Here is a 24,112-nt window from a genome sequence, read left to right as displayed (position 1 = left end):
CAACTGACAATTGTCCCCAAGTTAAAAATGGCAACAAAATATCAACTCAACTGTTTAAGACCTCCCCTCTCCAGAGTACCGCTCTTCTGGTTCTCGCCCCAGCTATTCTCTGTTGAGTTCAGAGGTGATTTCCATATTTATCTACTTGGCCGTAGCACCCAGCTTCTCGGCCCCACTGGGAAACAGAAGTCATCAGATGGAATATTTTGTTTTTATTTTGAGATTTGGGAAAGAACTTGACAATTGTAGGATTAATCTGAAGATGTGTTGAAGGGCTTAAAATTATGATTAGAATTATTTCTCTGAATTCCTCTTGCTATGCCAGTTGCTCAAGATGCTTTCTTAAAAGATTGAAATAACATAGTATATTAATAAACTTTATTTTCTACTTCTTAAAACATCCATATAGACCTGTAGTGGAACATATAAAAATTGTTTATTTTGAATTTTAGATTATCTGGATTTCTAGAGACCTACAGGTATATTTTGTAAGTGTAGAGAAGCCAGTGTCTTATGTGGATTATTGATGCAATTTATCATTTTATTTTCCAGCATCTAACTTTCACAAGAGAATTTGATTCAGATTCTCTTAGACATTATAGCTGGGCTGCAGACACCTTGGACAATGTCAATCTTGTCTCAAGTCCTGTTCATTCTGGGTAAGTAAGCTAAAAGTCATTTTTCTGGATCCTATTAAATTAACATTGCATTTAATATGTACAGTTATAAAGTCACTGACAAGCTTCATATGTATAAAATATTGCTCTATTAGACTTCGTTAGTGAGAAACATCATTAGTAAATATGTTTCTAAGTAAATTTACATATCTATTTTTATTACTAGAAGCACAGTGTAAGAAAGGAAATACATTAAAATTTTGATACCTAAAATATTTCTGGCTATGCGGGTACATTTCTATGTCTTTAATTTCCCTTTTCAATTAAAAAAAGATTTTAATGTAGTCATTACTCTTAATTTTACTGTATTCAAATGAAGTTTATTCCTAAGTATCTGGTTTTCCTTTCTAATAAAGAATAAATATATAGGTATTTCTATTCATTTGCCCCCACCATTTTGTTATCAACACTGGGATTCTTAGGTTCCCCGAGATAGAAATTGAGAGGAAACCCTAGAGCAGGGGTCCCCAAACTTTTTACACAGGGAGCCAGTTCACTGTCCCTCAGACCATTGGAGGGCCAGGCTTTAAAAAAAACTATGAACAAATCCCTGTGCACACTGAACATAGCTTATTTTAAAGTAGAAAAACCAAAATGGAAACAAATACAATATTTAAAATAAAGAACAAGTAAATTTAAATCAACAAACTGACCAGTATTTCAATGGGAACTATGGGCCTGCTTTTGGCTAATGAGATGGTCAATGTGCTCCTCTCACTGACCACCAATGAAAGAGGTGCCCCTTCCAGAAGTGCAGTGGGGGCCAGATAAATGGCCTCAGGGGGCCACATGCGGCCCGCGGGCCGTAGTTTGGGGACCCCTGCCCTAGAGAAATCTCCAGGCAGATTTTATTAAGCTGATGCTCGGCACCAGGAAAGCAGCCCAGAGGAAAGGAAGGTCCAGGGAGCTGGCTCAGGGCCCGCCTGGCTCTGCTTGGCTGCTTGTATACACTGGGAACAGCGTGGGCACGCTTTCTGAAAAGGGCAAGCTTGTGGCACGTTCCATCTCAAGGTTGAAGGACTTTGTTTTCCAGCTGCCTGGTCTGGTGACATTTCCACCAAGACAAGATGGTAGACTGCTCCTGACCACCACCCCAGGAGGGTTGGATAGCATCAAACCCTGATCAACTGCCCGTGTAGTTTAACTAGGCAGCTAGCAGGAAGGTTAAGTCCCTCTGGTTTGGGGTTCGGAGTGAGGGGTGGGTAACACTCTTGCAGTCAGCTTATCCTAAATTCCTCTGCCACCTAGTCTTCACGTGGCTCCTTGGCCTCTCTGTGTTTTCATTTCCTGGCTCCAGTCCCTGCACTGCCTCAGGTGCACTGTTGTGGTGCTTTGTTTCATACGATAGAATTCCACTCAAAAGCTTAGTTTCGGCCTTGGCCGGTTGGCTCAGCGGTAGAGCGTTGGCCTGGCGTGCGGGGGATCCGGGTTCGATTCCCAGCCAGGGCACATAGGAGAAGCACCCATTTGCTTCTCCAACCCCCCCTCCTTCCTCTCTGTCTCTCTCTTCCCCTCCCGCAGCCAAGGCTCCATTGGAGCAAAGATGGCCCGGGCGCTGGGGATGGCTCCTTGGCCTCTGCCCCAGGCGCTAGAGTGGCTCTGGTCACAACAGAGCGACGCCCCGGAGGGGCAGAGCATCGCCCCCTGGTGGGCAGAGCATCGCCCCTGGTGGGCGTGCCGGGTGGATCCCGGTTGGATGCATGCGGGAGTCTGTCTGTCTCTCCCCATTTCCAGCTTCAGAAAAATACAAAAATAAAAAACTTAGTTTCTTAAAATATGCAATAAACTCTGGTGTTCTTATATTTTTCTCGTAGGCCTTTGATTTGACAAATGATTGGTTGTGTGTGGTTTTCCTTGAAAAAGAAAAGATAAACTTGAAATCTCTAGATGAAGTTTCTGCATTTCTGAAATGAAATTATAATGAAGTTGTGTTAAATTACAATTAGAATAAAAGAAATGAATTTTAAAGAGAATATAAAGAAATTCACTTAAAAAAATGAATGTATCCATGTATGTACATAACAAGTGCTGAGGTAAGAGTCACATCCAACAGGCCTTCCTGTTGCCCTATCCTTCAGCGGAATTCGAGGCTGGTGGCTGAAAGCTGACCTGTTTCGACTGCTGAATTGATAATCAGTGTATTTTTAGGTAATTGGATTCTTTACCTATAGATAATTAAAAGTTGGGATAAGTGTTATCTATACGAATGGAGTAGAAATAAAGCATCCAATTCAGATGGTGAAAATTTCAAGGTATTTTCACCTCTGAAATTGGCATTTACGCAACAAATTAGTTGTGATTAGGGACAAGACTGAATCATTTGAAATTAAATAAATTAACAACAATGAATATTTATGAAGTTTCTTTTGTATTATATGAAATATTTTCTGCTGCTTTTAATTAAATTGTAATAGCTAACATTCACCCTGTGTTTTTCATGTACCTGGCATTGTGCTAAATGTTTTATTATGCACTATTTTATCAGATATATTTTTAAACAAAAGTGACACTGAGAAAAGTGTTATTCATTATCCCTGTTTTACAGATGAAAAGTCTGAGATTCAGAGTATTCTTACAGATTTGTAGCAGGTAACACCACAAATCTGGAAAACAAATCACTGCAGTGTCATTCAAATGACAGTAATTTATATAAAAGGGCTTTATAACCTATAAACTACATGTGGTCTTTGAGTCATTAACATCATATTTTGATAAATAAATTAGAGAAAGTCATAGTAACGGTAATTATTAAACTGCTAACATATTTATATGATTCATAGTAGATATATATGAATCTAAAACTAAAAACAGAGTTGAGAAGGAAAATATAAAATACTTGGGACACATTCGGTGCAGCTGACATGTTGAGCATTCTTTGAATCCTGCGGGAATTGCCAACCATGTTACAAAGATCTAGAACCAGCACTTGGTACCCTCTCGGTGGGAGAAAAAAGTACTAGGTTTTAATTTAGTAAAGTGAGAAGTTGAGGGAGCATAGGGTAATAAAATCAGAAATGAACTTTCCCATACATTGGAGAAAATGAAGTACTTGAATATGCAAATTATCTCACCTCCTTGAATTTATTCAAGACAATAGACACATGCAGGAAAGTGAAAGTAATGGCAGCTAATATGGGCTTATCTGAAAAAACATACACAAACTTGGTATATACTTGGAAATAGTTTACTAATGCCAGGTCTGTGGAGTAGCTTATTTATGGCAAGTAAGTGTTTTTCTAGGTGGACCCACAAATGCCAAATGCCTTAGTTTCATATTCTGATGGGTTTTATTTTTCTTTTGCTTATCATTGACATTTTCTGTTGCTTGCTTCTAATTATCTTACATTAATTTTTCTCATTTGCTTTCTAAATTATTTTGCAGCTATTCTTCTCCACTTCCTCAGTATGATTCAAGGTGATAACTGTGTCCTTTATGTGAACCATCCTTTTTGTATTCTTAATTTATGTGAATTTTTCCCCCCAACAGTTAGATTGTGTCAGTGTCTGTAGCGTATCAGCATTTGTCATCTCGCTATTCTAAAACTAGAAATAGTCATGTGTTCATTTTAGGATCATTTGTAGAATTCCTGCTTTAGTTTAAACATCAATAAGATACAACACATATGCTTACCCATCACCTTTTAATTTGTTTCTGTAAGTTAGATTGCATGGAATTTTATTTTGTACAGAATATGTAAGAAATGAGTTTGGGAAACAAATCTCTATATTTCTCATTGTTATTGAATAATAGGACCCATATCCTGCTTAACATATACTCCCACCTTTTCTCTCTATAAAGTTGAAACCCTTAGAACATATAAATAATTGGTCATGAACTCCAGCTCTGACCTGGGTGCTATCAGAATACAAAGAGATTCTTCTATCGTGTCATTAAAATCTTTTAAGCCATGATTTATCCATTTGGTTTTTTTATTCTTTGTAGCTGGGATATTTTTATATTGACACTGATTACCTTCTTACACTTCATTTAGACTATTTAGCTACGAGTGTTGCATGTGTATAAATATGTGTGTGTACATATATTTATATACATAAATATCAGTAACCAAATCTGACCTAGGCAATTTCTAAGCACACTTAACAAAACAGTTTTATTCATTAGTTCATTCCATAAACATTTATTGTGTGTAGAAACTGCGCTCAGTTCTGCATGTGAGGCAGTGAACAAGACAGACCTGATCTGAATGAATACATTACTGAGATTCAGTCGCTTGTTGCCAGGGCAACATTGCCCATTCAGTGTAAACAACCCAGTGTTTATTTGAACTTACTCAGCTGAATTTGCAAACCCAGAGTTTCTCTTGAATCATTTTTTAATCCATTCTTTTACTATTATTCTCAATCACAAATTGGTTTTAACTACTAAATACTGGGAAAGATCAGATTTTTGTCTTAGCCTTCCTTGCCATATTGTCTTTGTTGCTGGCTAAAAGTAGTTGGTAAACATTTATGTATCTAAGAAAATGTGGGCTCCCCAGAGTAGGTTTAAATGAGCCTTTTATCATCTAGCACTGGAGACAATTCATGTGGACACTTGTACAAGTGAACACTTATCTTTGTCTTTGATTAGGAAGTGTTTTTTGTTTTGTTTTTTAAAGGGGTCTGTCTCTTCCCTTTTTTACCGTGAATGTCATAGAGGCCACAATCTCTTAGAGTAGTTACAGTGTTATTTTTTAAAAAACATAAAATTAGTCCAGAGGAAAATGCCTAAGTCCAAAATGAGCAGGAGGGTGTAAAGTGGATTTCACCTCACTGATGATGACCAGAGTTGGTTCTGAAAATCAGATTGGCTAAAGAATGATCCCCGTGCTCTGTCTCTCTCCATGGAGATAGCACATCAGTTTGCTTTATTGAGGAGGTTACTCTTCCAAGGTCGAGAGCTAACTCTTTAAGAAAGGGTCCCCAAGTAAGACCTCCATGCAGGGTCCTCAAATCTATTGTATTTGCAAAATGTTAGAACTGTTTTTAGATGAATAAATAATAGCAGATTTTGATGGATGGGATTATTTTTTTCCCTAAAATATTGTAGGTCTTCAAATAATTTTTGCATCATCAACCTTTGGTGCTGTTCCAGTAAAAACCACATATTCGCATGTGAAAATTAGAGTACATATTCATGTTTCTGTTTACCTGAGTGTTTACAGTACTGTGGCAATGATGGGAGAACTCACCAAGAAGTTTCCATGAGCATGCGATAGGAATCACAAATTGCAATATGCTGTTACCCTGATATGACACAATTGGTTTCTTGACATTTTCATATCTACATTGCCATCTTTTTCTCATTATCTTTAATTTAAAGGCCAAGGACAACTATAAAGTTTAAGGACAGTTTCTAAAAAGTTCAAGTTGTGATATTTGTATTGCTGTACAAATACTCAAATGTAGCCTGTTTTAAAGATTTTCCAAATCCAGATTTATATTGAAAAGATTAAATCCCTTTCCATCAAAATTGCCTTAGCAAAGCTAGTTATCTCTCACTTTTATTATTGTATTCTGCTTTGTGATAGTAAAAATCAGAGTGTTGGTATGATTAAATATACATTCATTTTATGAGTTGTATATGTTAAGACATACTGTGGAGTTTCATCTTACTTGTCAGGAGGAGAGATTTCATAGTCAGCAAATGACTAAAGCCATTAATACTTAAAATGATCCTTGAGTATTAAACCACCCACAAGAGATCACATACAGTGGTTTATTGGGGGGGGGGGGTTGTTTGTTTTTAAAGCATGACACAGTCCTTTAATAGCCAGTTTTTATTCCAACTTTGGAACAGTCACTGTTCCTTCCCAATTTGAGAAATTGGCAAAGTGGTTGGCTTCTCTCCGGGGGCTGTGTTCCACCCAAACTAAGTTGTCACATTTCACTTTCTGCCCAGTTCACAAATTAAATGCATGTTTGATGTGACTCCACTGTATTTACTTCCAATTTCTTTTTAAAGAGAGGAAATGATAGCTACATTGTCTGTCACTTTAAACTTCAACATTTAATTTCAAAACCTACTCTGAAGATGGCTTATTTCTGTCCTTGATTTGGCCTCTCATCTTCTCCCTGCAGGTTTCTGGTGAGCTTCATGGTGGATGCAAGAGGTGGCTCCATGAGGGGGAGCCGTCACCACGGGATGAGAATCATCATTCCTCCACGCAAGTGTACGGCCCCAACCCGAATCACCTGCCGCTTGGTAAAGAGGCATAAACTGGCCAACCCGCCTCCCATGGTGGAAGGAGAGGGATTAGCCAGTAGGCTGGTAGAAATGGGTCCTGCAGGGGCACAATTTTTAGGGTAAGTTATTTTGTCAATTTTAATCTTGGCCCTCATAACCAAGATTTTCTTTATCCTTAACTCGAGCAGTTAATATGACGACTACTTAGTTGAACCATTTTGATTGAGTACAACTTATGTGTAGCATCAGAGGTCACAAAGCTGTGTGATTCTGTGGAAAACCAATCAGCTGATACTTTCCTAACTCAGTTTGCTGGTCAAAGCTTTTACTAACCAAGAAGCATGTTCTCTGCTCAGTGAGTGCACGGAACCCCGACGGCCCCCTTAGCAGTCAAGGCACCATTCTTAGGAAAAAAAATATATAGATGTTGGAACTATATTACCACAATGACTAAATGACTACTTTGAGTCTACGTCCTTTTATAAAGATCGCTGTTAGGGAAAACGATACATGTGATATGGTATTTTACAAAAAGAAATAATAATTTTAATTCATTTTCTGAGGTGGCACTTGGGTGCAAATCAGGCAGGCTCTGTCGGGATGGACAGTATGTTCACAATTTCCCCTTCTCGTTTCTCTTCCTGCTGCATGGATGTTATTCAGTAAACTGCATCTACCTACCAATTCTCCCCCTGTAAATGAGGGTGAGAGCTTGGTTAGCCGAATCCTGCAGCTTGGGCCTCAAGGGACAAAATTTATTGGGTAGGCTCTTCATAGACAAATTACAGAATGTCTACAATTCTTTTTTCCATTCTCAGTTTTCTTCTGTCATACCCATAGTCTTATTCTTGTCTTAAGTTTATTTTTATTTATTCAGTTGTTAATGCTTTCAGTTGATGTGTGTCACTGAAAGGAAACAACAGTCCCAGTGGCTTGACTTAATGTCGCACACCGCTACCTACCTTTGTGCTTCTCCAGCATGTGGGATTCACTGCAAGCGTCTGCTTTCATGACTCTGTGCTTTCTTCTGTAAGCCTTTCTTTAATTTGAAATGTTTCAGCTGAATATGATGGTTTTTAAGACAGGCTGAGAGTCTAATTTTAATCCAGTGTAGGAGAAAATACTTACAGGCTTTGAATCAACATTTACTATAAGTGAGGTGTGTGTGTGTGTGTGTACATAAGTATATGTGTGGAGTTACATTTTTTTTTAAGTTTATGTGTACTGAATAATTTTCATAAGGTTTAAGAAAGAAAGGTGACCAGTAAATAAACTGATTTTGAAAAAATATTGGGAATACAAAATATTGAAAGAAAACTAAGTAGGCAGCAGATAGAACAGGGGTCGAGAACCTTTCTGGCTGAGAGAGGCATGAGCGCCACATATTTTAAAATGTAATCTCATGAGAGCCATACAATGACCCGTGTACGTTACGCATTATTTAATAAAAATTTGGTGTTGTCCTGGAGGACAGCTGTGATTGGCTGTCCACAACCATGAACATGAGCGGTAGGAAATGAATGGATTGTAATACACAATAATGTTTTATATTTTTAACGTTATTATTTTTTTTTATTAAAGATTTTTCTGTGAGCCACATGCAGCCATCAAAAGAGCCACATCTGGCTCACAAGCCATAGGTTCCCGACCCCTGAGATAGAACATTCTACTGAAATTATTAAAAGTGTTTTGTTTTGTTTAAGCAGAAATATGTTGGTACTTGTTGTTTCTTTGCTTGTCTGTCTGGTGTATGTGCCTTGGCAGTCTGCATGAAGAAACCTGTTATGAAAAGTTATGCTTGGCTTTCACTCTGGTCAGAGATCCTTGTCATATCTTCTCTCCAATGATGTTGAGTGTCATACACAAAGTCACATTCCTTAACTATTTACAGAGACAGTATCTGATACATTAACCTGCAAAGATTGTATATAGTTCCCAAAAAGTTTAATATCTAACTAGCAGCTGTGGTTAAAAACAAAAACTATGATAAATATCTTAACTCTTAAAAATATTAACACTACTAGGTATAGTTGATTTTACTTCTACCTGTCAAAAAGTAAAGGCATAAAATTTTTTAAAATCCTTAATTTGAATTAATTATTATTATTTTTCCAAAAGTAAAATGATTATATTTGTCCTTTCATTTTAAGTAAGCACATTTGTAACATGTAATACATCAGGTAGTCTTACGTTTTATTATGTTACTTGATCATTACAACTACTGTTCCTTGTTATGCTGTTACCTCTATAAGCCTTTATCTTCTGTTATCACACATGCATAAATACATAGGTGAGGGGGTGAGGTTACATACAACCTCTGTAGGAGAATAATGATACTGTCTACTTAAATGTCATAAAAGAAAGCTGCACAATCCAACTAGGTAAATTGTTTGTGATTGTGGTCTGCTTCCTTCCATTCATTTTTTTTTTTAGCATTTATCCTATCTCAAAATTTAACAAAATTAAACCTGTGCTTCAGTTTGCAGCCATTCTTTTGCAAAAGGACACTGTCAGAAATTAATGTCATTATATGACAATTCAAACCAACAAGTGCTTTTTCAGAAAATTTAAATATTTCTATGCAGGTTATACTGGAGCTAGGAAGTTAAGCTGCCCTTTACCATTTCACAAATTGAAAATCAAAGAAACTGTCTTAACTACATAAGCCATGTGAAAGTCACAGAAACTATTGGAGGAATAGGTTGTTATATTGATTGTTTTCTTGCTAAGGGGGGGAAAATCAGTAATCTTTAAATTAGGGAATTTACAAAAAATTTTTTTTTAAATAAATGACTGTGTCCTTTTAAATCATTAGGATTTTGTATAATATGATAATATACCTATTGTGTTTTTTAAAATGGGCCAACTTTTTCTTATGGTCTATTTCTATAATTTTCAATTCCTTTAATTATACTTCTTTTTATATATGCTAAATACCCCCCCCATTAAATCAAAAGCCTAACCTACCATAGGCCCTCAAGAATTGTTTGTGAATGAATGAATGATGGCATGTTTTCAAGCTTCTAATATATTACTCAATTAGCAAATGATTCTGCAGCTTTGAAGTTGTTCCCAACCTTAGTGGCACCTCTGATTTTCAAATGAATACTGTTAATGAAACTTTTTTTTTCAAATATGACACTATAAATATATTTAATTTGATACCAAAATAATGTGGGTTTTTTTTTCCAGCCCTGTCATAGTGGAAATACCTCACTTTGGATCTATGAGAGGAAAAGAGAGAGAACTCATTGTCCTTCGAAGTGAAAATGGTGAAACATGGAAGGAGCATCAATTTGACAGTAAAAATGAAGATTTAACCGAATTACTTAATGGGATGGATGAAGGTAATGATGATGACTCCTTGCTTCTGTACATCTCTGCAGGAAAAAATATCAAAGGAATAACTACACTAAAGGAAACAATCTTTGAATTTCACACATTTGTATGTCAAGATGGGAATCAGGTTTCTCTCCATTTATTGCTGTTTTCTGCATCTCAGGCTTAAAGTTCCATTTACAGTAACAAACATTTTCCTCCATAATATGAATGCACAAGTACTTCTATGAGTATTTTCATTTTTAATCTAGTGCATCAATCTTTCCAAAACCCAGGAAAGTTTTCTAAGTCAGAAATGTATAAGGAGGGGGGGATAAAATAAAAATGGAAGGTATGCAAAGTATGCACAGCATTTTTAAGAAAATATATTCATATTTTATATTTGGAATTATTTCTAGAGCCTTTCTTTTATGTCAGTTTTCTCCCAGGCTCTTTCAGTGTTTTTCATGAATTTTCCATTTCTCTTGAGCTGTAATTCATTTTTTAAAAAAAATAAGTTTCAGGCTAATTATTGGAGTCTTTAGTGCTTCGGTGTCTTATTCTTTGACTTATAAGACTGACGTGGATCTGAGCATGTCACTTCTCATACACACCCTCAGGCTGTCTGACCCTTCGAATCACAGCAGATTTTCTTAGTAGACATGGGAATAGACTTGTTTTGAGTGTAGGTATTTGATGCAGCGTTTTCCTTAAAAAAATATATAAAAAGCAATTACAGACATTCCCTGGGTTACGGACAAAATAGGTTCTGTAGGTTTGAAAATGTTTAAATATTTTATGCCTAGAGAGGTAAAAATAAATACTATGTTAAGACAAACATCTGTCTAAGTTGTATTTAATAGGTAAATGTATCTATTCCAGCTTACATACAAATTCAAATTAAGAACAAGCCTACAGAACCTATCTGGTCTGTAACCCAGGCACGGCCTGCAGACCAGGTTCGCCATAAAATAAAGCTAATCTTGACTTTATACTGACTTCCTAATCACTACAAATTCAGCAGTTGTTTTAAATAACAGCTTTATTGGAGATATAAATCACATACCATAAAACTCACTCTCTGAGTGTTTAATTCACTCAGTTTTGGAATGCTTTCAGAAAAGTCTCTCCTGGTTTCAAACTGTGGACAAAGGAGCTTGATAAATTCTAGGGTATTTGAAGGATGACCCTGGGCAAGTTCTTTGATCCCTGTAAGCCTTTGTTACTTACTTACATAAAATGGAAGTTACCTTCCTTACTTTATAAAGTCATTGTTTAAAAAAAATTAAGTACTTATGTTAAGACTAATGAAATACGGCTCCTGTCACATAGTAATCCCTTGATAAACATCAGCTGTTGTCACTATTATATTCATTCTATAGACAAAACAAAATTGCCATGCGGTAATGCCAGTGGTCGAGGCCAGGCAGGTTCACGCTGAACTCAGGCAGACAGTAGAGGAACTGTGGAGCTGGAAAGCTTTGGGGCCTTCCCGTTTGTTGGAGGCACACGGAGAAGGGAGAGCAAATAAACAGAGGAAAACCACTTTTTGCAGTGGAGGGCAAGGGATCAGGAAAAGCGCCCCTCACAGTGGCAGCTGAGGGAATCGGGGAACCTCACCTCGCTGTGGCGGGAGAGCGATCTGGGAGAATCACCACCGAGGGAAAGCCCCATAGCTTTTCATAGAGACACACATGGCTTTCTGCCACATGCTCACACACTAATCGTGCAAAGTGCTTGCAGCCCGGAAACTGGCAAGCAAACCTAACACAGCTGTTTTCCCCACACATGCCAAAGATGTTATATAAGACACAGTTAATTATAGCCAACCGAAAATTTCAAGGTATCTTAACAACAAGGTAGGAGGAACTAATCATTGTTGAGTGTCTAGCATTCATGAGGTACTGATAAATGCCTTTATATTTGAAATTTATAACTGAAAGCATACTACTGCAAAGTGGGAAGTTTAATCTCACTTTTTAGGTTAAGGGACTGAAGTGTGGAAAAGCCAAACAACAGGTAAGGTTACCCCAACTAAGCAGCAGCAGCGGTGCTGAAATCTAGTCCTACCTGTTTTCAAAGATATTTAACTATACCCACCAGATTTTAGAAATGTGTGTCTTCTTTAATATTTTTCTCTTGAGATTAACATGTATGAAGTTTACGGTAGAGGAAATAAGCTAATGAACCTAAAGAGTAAAATTTCTACAAACCTGTTGAATTAAAGATCCAGAAGTATAGTAAAAAATGTTGCATATTTACTGAGTATATATAAATGTCTCTACATCATACTGATATGTATATCACACATCATCTACAACAACTTTAAATGATTTCTGATGGATAGGAACATACAATGGTAATTAAGATTTCAAATTTTTATTACCTTAGCTCATTTTAAAACATGAAATATAGTCATCCTTTTAAAAGGAAATTTATAACAATATACAATTAAATGTTTTAAAACTAAGTCCTTAGAGAATGAATTAAATAAGCATTTTGAACATAATAGAAGAACACAGATAATTCAGAATAATTGGAGAGAATAAGAGAAATTGGCTTTCCATAGAGTACAGTTTTGTTTGTTTTAAGGAAAATAAAATATAAAAATCTTTCCATATATCCAGTATTTCTTAAATGCTAATGTAGATTACTAATTTTTAAAATGTAGCAACTACTGCACAGAATTCTGCCTTTTTAATGGTTAGCTACCTTGATGCTGTGAGCTCCTGAGGGCAGGGTGCATGTCCTAATTACTTCTGAGTTACCAGTATCAGGCACAGTGCTGATTTAAACACTCACCAATCCTAGTGAACGGGCCACGGAGGAACTTGATTATAATATGCAGCTTTATGGAAGAAGGTGTTCATTAGCTTATTTCCCCTACCATAAACTTCATATGTGTTAATCTCAGGAGAAAAATATTAAAGAGGAGCATTTACTTTGAGGAAAGTGCTGAGAAAGTAACAATATTCTAAGACAGCGCTATTCAATAGAATTTCTGCGATGACAGAAATCTATGTACTGTGCTTTCCAATAGCAGCCACTAATCACATGTGACTCTTGAGTACTCAGAATGCGACTAGTACAACTGAGGAAGGTAAACTTTAATTTTGTTTAATTTCAGTTAGTGATAAGTAGCCACCTGTGACCAGGGGCTACCTTATTGGACACTGCAGTTCTAGCAAAAACACTGACTATTCTAATATAGTCTTCTTTATTTTTTAGTATAAATTATAGTATGTCTTATCAGATATTTCATGGTGACATGTCTATTTTCTTTAAACAAACAAAATGAAAACCATTTTCAAATAGGAATTAGTCATACGTTCATCTAGACAAACGATTCCCCCGTACTGCCATGCTGAAGTGTTTTAAAGAAACGATGCTATAGCCCTCTGTCCTGGATTCTACGTGCTATCTTGGAAATGCAAATGGAGTTTCTATGCTACAATTTGTAAGACCAGATACACTTTGGTTCCATTTTAGATGATTGAAAGGAAATGTAGACATTTCCAGGTTTAAATGTCTACATTTAAATACAGCAAGAATGAGGACTGAATTTTCAAGGCACAGTGGTTTTCTTCAGATGTTGAATTTTAAAATAACAATAATGGAGGAATCACTGCATACCTTTTATAACTGAACCTCCATTAATCAGATTTCATACCAAGTTCAGGACCCACTTACCTCCATTTTTCTGCTCTTCCCAGACACTTCATTCTTATTGGAACATCTCTCCTGTAAAAACAGGCAGGCAAGAATAAAAATTAATCTAAGCCCCACCTGTTATCTCAGTTGGTTAGATCATTGTCCCAACACACCAAAGTTGTGGGTTCGATCCCTGGTCAGGGCAGATATAAGAATCAACCAATGATGGCATGAATAGGTAGAAGAATGAATCAGTGTTTCTCTCTCTTTCTCTCTGTCTCTCTCCCCTTCCTCTCTCTCTAAAAATCAATTAGTAAAGCTTGACCAGGCAGTGGCACAGTGGATAGAGTGTCGGACTAGGACGCGGAGGACCCAGGTTCGAGACCCCGAGGTCGCCAGCTTGAGCGCAAGTTCAACTGGCTTGAGCAAAAAGCTCACCAGCTTGGACCCAAGGTCGCTGGCTCGAGCAAGGGGTTACTCAGTCTGCTGAAGACCCGTGGTCAAGGCACATATGAGAAAACAATCAATGAACAACTAAGGTGTTGCAATGGCAACAAAAAACTGATGATTGATGCTTCTCATCTCTCTCCGTTCCTGTCTGTCTGTCCGTATCTATTCCTTTCTCTGACTCTCTCTGTCCCTGTTAAAAAAAAATCAATTAGTAAATAAAAAAAAAATTAATCTAGCTCTAAAAAGAAAAGGCAACCCTTCTTTTTCTTTCAAGTTTTAATGAGTCTAAATTTTCATGGGAAGAAAGGCATAAGCACAGTGTAGGAACATTCATGTTATCTTCTGCCACGCCACTCTCTCCCCCTCCCTTTCTGTTCCTTACTAGTGGTCACTTTCCAGGATGAAAATAGTAATTAAAATAAACCAATGGTCAGACCACGTAAGAATTCCTTAAAAAGAGAAACAAGTCTTTATTCTATTATTATTCCATTTGTCCTATTAATTCCCCCAGTTCATAACAACTAAGTCTTATCTGTCGTGTATGGTAAGTGAACTTTGATAATACCTGTTATTAATAACTTTTTAAATCTTTTGCGTAAATGAATTTTGTGAGCTACTTTATAAATCATCTATATGCTATTTTTATAACCAACCCTATTGTACCCTCTTCTCTAAAAATCTTAAAACCCAAGTATTTAATTAAAAATCATCTTAGGCCCTGGCCGGTTGGCTCAGCGGTAGAGCGTCGGCCTGGCGTGCGGGGGACCCGGGTTCGATTCCTGGCCAGGGCACATAGGAGAAGCGCCCATTTGCTTCTCCACCCCCCCCTCCTTCCTTTCTGTCTCTCTCTTCCCCTCCCACAGCCAAGGCTCCATTGGAGCAAAGATGGCCCAGGCACTGGGGATGGCTCCTTGGCCTCTGCCCCAGGCGCTAGAGTGGCTCTGGTTGCGGCAGAGCGACGCCTCCGGGAGGGGCAGAGCATCGCCCCCTGGTGGGCAGAGCTTCGCCCCTGGTGGGCATGCCGGGTGGATCCCGGTCGGGCGCATGCAGGAGTCTGTCTGACTGTCTCTCCCCGTTTCCAGCTTCGGAAAAATACAAAAAAAAAAAAAAAAATCATCTTAGCCACTATTTTGATCATTGATTTTTACTAAACAACACAATTATAAGAATTAGATTATGTTTATATAGTATTTTAAAACTTGCAAAAACGTTTCTTGTGCCCAGTGAAATTAGTGGTTAGAATAACTCCAGGGAAAGACAAGTTCAAGCTGAGGATAATTTGCCAAGTGAAATGTAGTTCTTAGGACCTCACATAGACCAGAATTCCATCCTGGCTCTACTGTTTGCTAGCTGTGTGAGCCTGTCCAGTCAATCTCTTTAAACTTTAGTTTAAATCTGTAAAGTGAGGATACCTCATAGGGAACTGATAGGCAACAGATGAGCTGATATATGTGTGGGTCTTGGTGTGATGTTTGATACGTGAGAAGCACTCAGTCAGTGTTTCTCGGAGTCACGGCTGCAATGTACAGTTGTGCAGCAGAGCATGTGGGCGCTGAAATTTTGCCTCTTCCACTTTCCAAGCCATGTGCATGGACACTGACGTTCCGGACAGAGCAGACTCTAATCTAATTTTCTTGAAGCTGCTGTCTCGTCGCCCAGTCATCGACCTGCAGGGCTGTGTCCATCCCAAGTGGGCACCCTTTTCCAAATCACACAGATACCACCAGGGCTAGTAGGAGCCCCGCTCGCGGTTGATGGTGGTGATGCCCATCCTGTCACCACGACCCACTCAGGAAATAGATATTAAATACATTGAGTTAGACTTCCATAATCTGGACTTCTGACTCTAACTCTTGTTGTTTTTGTACAATATGCCTTTGCTTCGGTATGTTCTCAAATGAAAGATGCCTATGAAAGTACTTTGTGTGGAACAAAAATGCTGCATACATGTCAGCTGCTATTTAAATTGTTCATTACTAATCAGATAACCCTCTTAGTTCATGTATGACTCAAAAGGATATGGTATGTCGTCAGGAAAAACTGTCATTGCAGAGTAAGGTGGAATTAAGAATTATTTCTGTAAGCAGCAAGCCCAGAGACAAGAGCATCAGTGGTTATGCTAATGAAACAGGTGTGCCAGCAAAGCTCTGTTCAAGTGAGAGGCTAGAGTGACACAGGACAGTTGGTCTGGGTGTGAAGAACCTGCTGTTACCACTAAGGTATCATGTGGCAGGAGCAACGCTTCTCTTTGGCAACAAACATAGATCTTGTTCTAGCACTTGTCAGTTCGTGTTTACCCAGCAGAGAAAAAGATACCACAAAACAGAAAATATTCATTCTGCTTCCCCGAAAAACATCATCTTTAAGATACATCAGTTTGAATCCACTTGGAAGTTTAATTAAAACCTTACTTTAATTAAGCTCACAAAGTTCAATTAAACATGTTTAAAACTGCCTCCGATGTCAGACTCCAAGAGATGTGTTGTAGTTTGCAGTTAAACTTGACCTGGGAGTGTTTATTGGTAGAGGAATCCTTCCTCCTGCCTGTGCCGTGGCGCAGTGGATAGAGCATCAGCCTGGGATGCTGAGGACCCAGGTTCGAAACCCCGAGGTCGCCAGCTTGAGCCCAGGCTCATCCAGCTTGAGCACTGGCTCACCAGCTTGAGCATGGGATCATAAACATGACCCCATGGTCACTGGCTTGAGCCCAAGGTCATTGACTTGAGCAAGGGGCCACTGGCTTGGCTGCAGCCCCCAGGCCAAGGCACATGTGAGAAAGCAATCGATGAAGAACTAGGGTGCTGCAACTGCAAGTTGATGCTTCTCATCTCTCTCCTTTCCTATATGTCTGTCCCTCCATCTCTCTCTCTCTCTCTCTCTCTCTCTCACTTAAAAAAAAGGAATTCTTCCTCCTTATAGGTCTTAACTTAAAATTTTTTCAGCATGAGAAATGCTTTAGTCCAGCACTGTTCAATACAGTAGCCATAAGCTACATGTGGTTATAGACCAATTGAAATAGGGCTTGTACAAGTTGAGATATGTATGCTATACATTACATGTAAAATATACCAGATATACAAAGATTTAGTACACTCCTCAAAATAAATATATATCTCACCTGACCAGGCGGTGATGCAGTGGATAGAGCGTCGGACTGGGATGCGGAAGGACCCAGGTTGAGTCCCCGAGATCGCCAGCTTGAGCGCAGGCTCATCTGGCTTGAGCAAAAAAAAGCTCACCAGCTTGGACCCAAGGTCACTGGCTCGAGCAAGGGGTTACTCGGTCTGCTGAAGGCCCACAGTCAAGGCACATATGAGAAAGGAATTAATGAACAACTAAGGAGTCCCAACGAAAAGCTGATGATTGATGCTTCTCATCTTTCTCCGTTCCTGTCTGTCCCTATCTATCCCTCTCTCTGACTTTCTCTCTGTCCCCGTAAAAATAAAAAATAAAATAAAAATACTCCTTTAAAAATATATATATATCTCATTAATAATTTTTATGTTGGTTATATATTGAAATAGTATGCAGTATTTTGGATATACTGGCCTAACTATAACACACTGCTAAAATTAATTTCACCTGTACCTTTTGTTTTTTCAGTGTGGCTATAAGAACATTTAAAATTGCATATGTGGCTTGCGTTATATTTCTTTTATAAAACACTGCTCTGAACAGTGTGTAAACTTTGTTTTATATATCTATTAGGTTTTAAAATTAAAATCATCACTCTGGCCAACATGTGGACATCCCAGGTTCGATTGCCAGTCAGGGTACACATGAGAAGTGACCATCTGCTTCTCTCTCCTCTTTCCCCCTTCTTTCTCTCTTCCTCTCAGCCAGTGGCTTGATTGGTTCACGCATTGACCTTAGGCACTGAGGATAGCTCAGTTGGTCCAAGTGTTGGCCCCATACAGGGGTTGCCAGATAGATCCTAGTCAGGGCTCATGCAAGAATCTGTCTCTCTATCTCCTCTCCTCTCACTTAAAAATAAATTAAATTAAATTAAATTGAATTAAATTAAAATAATTGCTACCTAAGTATCACAAGAATGTTTTGAGGATGTATGCATTATGCTATGATTTAAAAAATCCCAGGACTGTATTGGAACTAAATGTTGTTCGGGTTCTCCCAAACAATATTAGAATGCTAGGAAAATATTTTCTCACTTGTTTTCACTGCTTAAGTTTCAGATGAAAGCAAATGAGTTTTAAGTTAACACATATTAGATTTAATAAAATATACTATTGTAATTGGAGTCAGGAAAGGAAAATTTATATGATGTTAAGTAACAGAAAATAAATTTCCCATGACTTATTATCTAACTGTATCAGCAATATTTAGAAACAGACTTCTCAGTTAAAATTGCTACATTGCTTTATTTCAGTTGACCTTGTTTGTAATTTATCAGCCATGAGACATAGTAATCTTATAGTGTCAAGTTAGATTGTAGAAGCAGTTGAGCAATGAAGTGAAGTATATAGCTTTGTGTTGTACATAGCACCATCTATTGGAGAAATCTGTTAACAATCTTGAAAAAATCTGGAGAAAAAGTAAAAATTGAACTTAAATCAGGATTGTAGTTGGGGTGAAACTAAAAAAAAAAAACCCACATCAAATGCTATAAATTAAACCATACCATGATTATTCTAACTGGCTTTCACATTCGTTCCTCACTTCTCTTCTTCCAGGAAACCTTCCCTAAACCTCAGATTGAGTTAGATCCGCCTGGTAATATGCACACAACACCTGGCTTGTCTTCTTCTGTAACAAGCAGTTTTGAACTTTGCTATCTTCCTTGGCGGTCCGTCAAGTCCATGAGTGTAGGACCTGGTTCCGCCATGTTGACAGCCTTTTGCTCAGTGTAGGTAACAGTTCTTGGCACAATACTGTCACTTCATCATATTTGTTGATTGAATGGAGAAATGAATAATTTGTATCCAAGCATATGCCCCCACTTTTGGCAGTAGTAATTCAGAAACCCGGACCCAAGAAAGAAAGCAACGTTTTAAAGGAAGAATGCCACAACCAAACGGGAAGACACCATCTAGGAGACAGGGGAAGAACACATACATTTAAAAAATAGTTTTCTAAAAATAATTTTAAGCTATATGATTGTCAGAAATTATATAGATTGCTAAAAGTGGAGAGAAAAACAGGTATATCATTGTTTCCAGACATTCTGCATCATTAGCATGTTATGCATTGTACAGTTCTGACTAACAAAGAAGTCCTATCTTGGGTAAAGATGTAAAATACTGCTGATCCAAACAGACTGAGAGCAGATACCAGAAGTGAATAAGAATATGAGTTAAATTAATAAAATTGTAGAGCTGTATGAGACCGCTCTGTATTGTCCTTGCAACTTTCCATGAATCCAAAAGTTGAAAAAAAATGGAAAAGATTCCTATTATATTTACTTTGAGGAAGAAGAATCAAGTTATATGTTTTGAGTTCTTTTTTCTATAACATCTTGGATGGGCGTGGTACAAAAGTTGCATATTCACATAGAGCTGAATTTTAACTCCAAAGAAATGAATGTAAGTTTCTGAAATACTTAAGTGAATATATTACATGTCTTTATTTTTTATACTCTGCAGCTAGAGTTGAATATTATAGAATTTTTTTTCTTTCATTTCCCCCAATTTATCAGGTAGTTTTCTATAATTGGTGAAATTTTTCTTTAAAATAGAAGGCAATTAAAATGATAACAATTCAAATGTATACACTGTAGAGATAACAAAACTGGGACATTGTGGTAATTTAAAAAAGAATCTAACCTTAGAACTGTCCCAGACTGGCTCTCTGCCTTTCCTCTACCGCTGTGTGACCTGGGATATGTAACCTAAGTTATTCTGTGAGCACTGCTGTGCTGGTAGTTTTCTATCATTTATGTTATATCCACCCACAGGAAACTTTTTTTATCCTGAATCTTATAAACAAGGAGTGTAGGATTCAGAGTACAGGACCTTGTCCAAGGTCCAAGCTTACTGGTTGGGGAGCTAGATTTGAACCCAAAACACCTGTCTCTATTTAGGTTTTCAAAAACCCATACTAATTAGCTTGCCTTTTCAAATTCTAACACTAAATTTCCTTTTTTTTTTTCTTGCTCCTCAATATCAGGTACTCCATTCTTCGAGGAGTGCGCTGAGCAGAGCATTCGCCTGACCAGAAATTAAACTCTAGATATTGAGCTCACCTTTTGTGAAATATCGAGGCTGTGTTCCTCTGGCCAGATCACAAATGCCTTCAGAAAACAAATTTGATGTAGGGAAGAGAGTCATGGTCTCATTTTACCAACTTATCCAAAGACATTTAATCCTATGTGTGTAAGAGAAAGGCAAAACTGGTCAGGATGATCATTTGAAAGCTTTAAGAGTAACTCAATGGGAACATGATTTCAATTTTGTTATTTAAGCTCCATTGTATTATGATCTCCATAATCATTCATATTTGCAAAGCATTTTATAATCCTTATTGCTCTGTTCAGAAATCTCAATTGCAGAGAATGCTGTCCCATCTTTTACAAATAAACTAAATGAGTTAGAAAGTGCTTAAGAAATTTATCATTAGTGAAGCAAGAAAGCTGTAGGACATTAGCTTCTATTTGTGTGTAGCAGAAAATGCCACTTTTCTCGGGGCTTTCTGCTCATAGAGTGGGCAATAAGAAGTCGTGTCGCCTTTTGGGCCACGGTATTTGCAAATCTGTCCATTATTCATCCATTTATCACCCACCACCCATGTGCCAGGTAATCTGCAAACACTGTGGTAAGCAGTGGTTGAAGTGCATGTCTGTATGACTTCATCTGCTCTCCCTAATCTCAGCTCTAAAGCAGACCAGCAAAGTCAATTTGGCAAGTCACATAACTTCTCTGATCTTCAGACACCTACTTTACCATCATGCTATGTAGGTCAAATAATAGCTGACCTGCCACAAAGTAGACATTCAGTAAATGTAAATTTTAGCCTTCTTCCTGGCCAAAGCTACCTATTTCAGAAATCACCTCTGCCTTTTCCCTTTACTGTTTGTGTGTGTGTGTGTGTGAAAACTTTATTAAGAACAAATTAAAAAGAGAAAGGAGCAGTCCTTTTGTATTCAGTGTCATTAAATCACCCTAAAAGTTAGAAGCTCTTGATTTTAATGTCATTTTCTTCTCTAATTCTATAGCTATGAAGTGATTTAGTAATGAATATTTGTTATTGCCCTATAAGCTCCTGTTCACATGTTAAACCATCCTTGAGTTGTTTTTTTATAGGATCCTGTTGTCATGTTTTTAATACTTTGGGTTCTGAATTTGTAAGAACAGGTACCGGGTGAGAATCTACTAATACCTTGCTTTCCAAATGTGTCAGTCAAGTCATAGTCACCTGGATTGAGTGTTAAAAGCAGATTTTCAAGTTCCACCCCTGGCCGACCAAGTCAGAATGTCCACAAGAGAAACACAGAAATCTGTGCTTTTGATATGTAGCACTGGTGTTGCTTAGGATCTGGCCAGTCTGGGGTACACCGCACTAGGAGCCAGGTTCTCAGTGGATGTGATGTGATGTGGGCAGCACGTTTGTGCTGCGGATAACTGTGTTGGATTTATCTCTGTATATAAAAGGTGGAAGTAAAACAAAGGTTCTTGGGAATTCCTGCTTATGGCCTAAGTAGTAAGCATAAAATATGAATACATATAAATTCAGTCCTGGAAAAAAACATTGACGTTGTTCCATTTTTACATGATCAGATTTTATTACTATTAGCCTGGAAATGTGTCTTTTCTGATATAGTAGTCGTCCTCCCTTATCCGTGGTTTCAGTTTCCATGGTTTCAGTTACCTGTGGTCAATTGCAATCCTTCGATATTAAGTAGGAAATTCCAGAAATAAACAATTTATAAGTTTTAAATTGCATGCCACTCTGAATAGTGTGATGAAGTGTCACGCTGTCCCACCAGGGATGTGAAGCATCCCTGTGTCCAGTGCACCCAAGCTGTGTGTTACCCACCTCCCGGGCAGTCAGGAGCCGTGCTGGTTATCAGATTGTTACTGCAGAGGCCACATTCATGTAAGTTTTATTACAGCATATTGTGAATTGTTCTATTTTATTATTAGTTATTGCTCATCTCCTACTGTGTCTGATTTATAAATCAAACTTGATTGTACAAATAGGAAAAGGGCTTAAAACATATCCCCCCCCCAGATAAATGAGGTTACAGTGTACTTTTTTAGGTTATATCACAGAATTTTCAGAATAATTCTATATTCTCATGAGTATTCAATTCAGTTTGGGTAAACGTCCATTAAGTAAACTCATCTTGAGTTATAAACACATGACATAGTCGACTTCATTGTGAATTAAAAAGCAGGAAGACTAGAGCCACTTTTTCACAACCATATTTTTTTTTATTTAAAAAATTATTAAGAGAATAAACAATAACCATCCTCATATTTTAGAGCACGATTTTAAAGGATTATTTCAGTTATTTGGTAGGGAAAGTACGGGTCTCATTATTTCCCAAATGATTGTTTTTGTTCAGTGAATATTCATTGAAAACCTACAATGGACCAGGTTTCAATATCAAACATCATCGACTTTAATGTAATTTAACTAGTTGCTTTACATTTTATGAAAATAAAACTAATTTTAGTACACTTTAATAATGTATCAACATTTTAAGTAGGATGGAAAGCCTTGTGGTAAGTTCTCGGGTAATGTGGCCGCAAGTCAGGGCTCCACAGCCGCTGACGTCAAGAGCCTCTTCATTGCTTCTTTTAACCAGCGCGGGCTGTAGTTACCTGTTTGCAAGTGTTCAGCTAAGGTCATTTCACTATTGTGTTTCAGTTTCCTTTTTTTAAAGCAAGAAATAGAGGGGAAAAAATGTGCTTGAGTTGAATCAACTGTAAAACACTAATAGTCTGTTATTTGTGTATCTTACTATATTAATACTAGCATGGTAGTATTATTACCCATGTAATAATACATGTGTAGGAATTTATTATAATATTATAATTTTCTTTTTCTCTTTTCCCTTCTCTAATTTTTATGTAAATTATATGAACTTATACAGAGATATGTAAAGGTGTGATTAGGCAATATTTTTGTGGCTTTTTAATATGAGCTGGAGATTTACATATTATAAGATAATGCTTCTACCTCATTCTTTATAATACTACACAGTATTTCATAGTATGAATATATCATAGTTTATTTAACCTCTGTCCTATTGATGGCCAGTAAGATCTTAGAATAGATTTTGAGGTCATAAGAATTCCATAGTGACTATACTAATTAGTTTTCACCCCTTCCTCTTGCCTCTTCACGTGACCTACTGTCTACATCATTTATTTTCTTACTTATGCAGATGTCCTTGAGTGGAATAGCCTAACATGCAACTCTGGCTCTTCAAGAAATTATGCTTTTATTTCTATTTTATTATTGAATTTATAAGGGTGACATTGGTTAATACAAACATATAGGTTTCAAGAGCACAGTTCCATAATCCATCATCTGTCTGTATATTGTACTGTGTATTCACCACCCCAAGTCAAGCCTTTTCCATCACTATTTACCCCTTTACACTCTTCTACCTCCCCCACCCAAGAAATTATGCTGCTTTTTCTAAACCATTATTTAATTTTTTAAAACTTTTATATTTTTTACACCAACTTTTATTCTCAGAGAAAATGCTTAAAATATTTTAAGTACACATAGAAACGGAATATAACCTGCTGAAGGGAAGATATCTTTTCTCCACTTCCTGTTGCAGAGGCCTGGGAATCTGAGTAGTTTAAGAAGGCAATGAATGTATATGTGGTTCTGGTTTTTTTTTCTTAGAGAAAAAAGA

General features: G+C 37.4%; 1 protein-coding gene across 24 annotated transcripts in view; it reads left to right on the top strand.

Annotated features, from left to right (window-relative positions):
* Positions 1-24,112, top strand: part of ANK3 (ankyrin 3) — a 755,326-nt gene that overhangs the window by 661,689 nt on the left and 69,525 nt on the right. For 12 of the 24 annotated variants that reach the window (XM_066348434.1, XM_066348437.1, XM_066348436.1 and 9 more), the window contains 4 exons: positions 553-659; positions 4,060-4,092; positions 6,759-6,983; positions 10,057-10,211. In XM_066348434.1, the coding sequence (XP_066204531.1) occupies positions 553-659; positions 4,060-4,092; positions 6,759-6,983; positions 10,057-10,211 (520 nt within the window). The remainder of the gene's footprint in view (positions 1-552; positions 660-4,059; positions 4,093-6,758; positions 6,984-10,056; positions 10,212-24,112) is intronic. The other 12 variants (XM_066348428.1, XM_066348429.1, XM_066348430.1 and 9 more) reach the window with 1 other exon arrangement.

The sequence above is a fragment of the Saccopteryx leptura genome, chromosome 9 (assembly GCF_036850995.1).
Source record: "Saccopteryx leptura isolate mSacLep1 chromosome 9, mSacLep1_pri_phased_curated, whole genome shotgun sequence".
Classification (NCBI taxonomy): Eukaryota; Metazoa; Chordata; class Mammalia; order Chiroptera; family Emballonuridae; genus Saccopteryx; species Saccopteryx leptura.
Note: the sequence above shows the minus strand (reverse complement) of the source record. Positions and strands in the feature narration are given on the sequence as shown.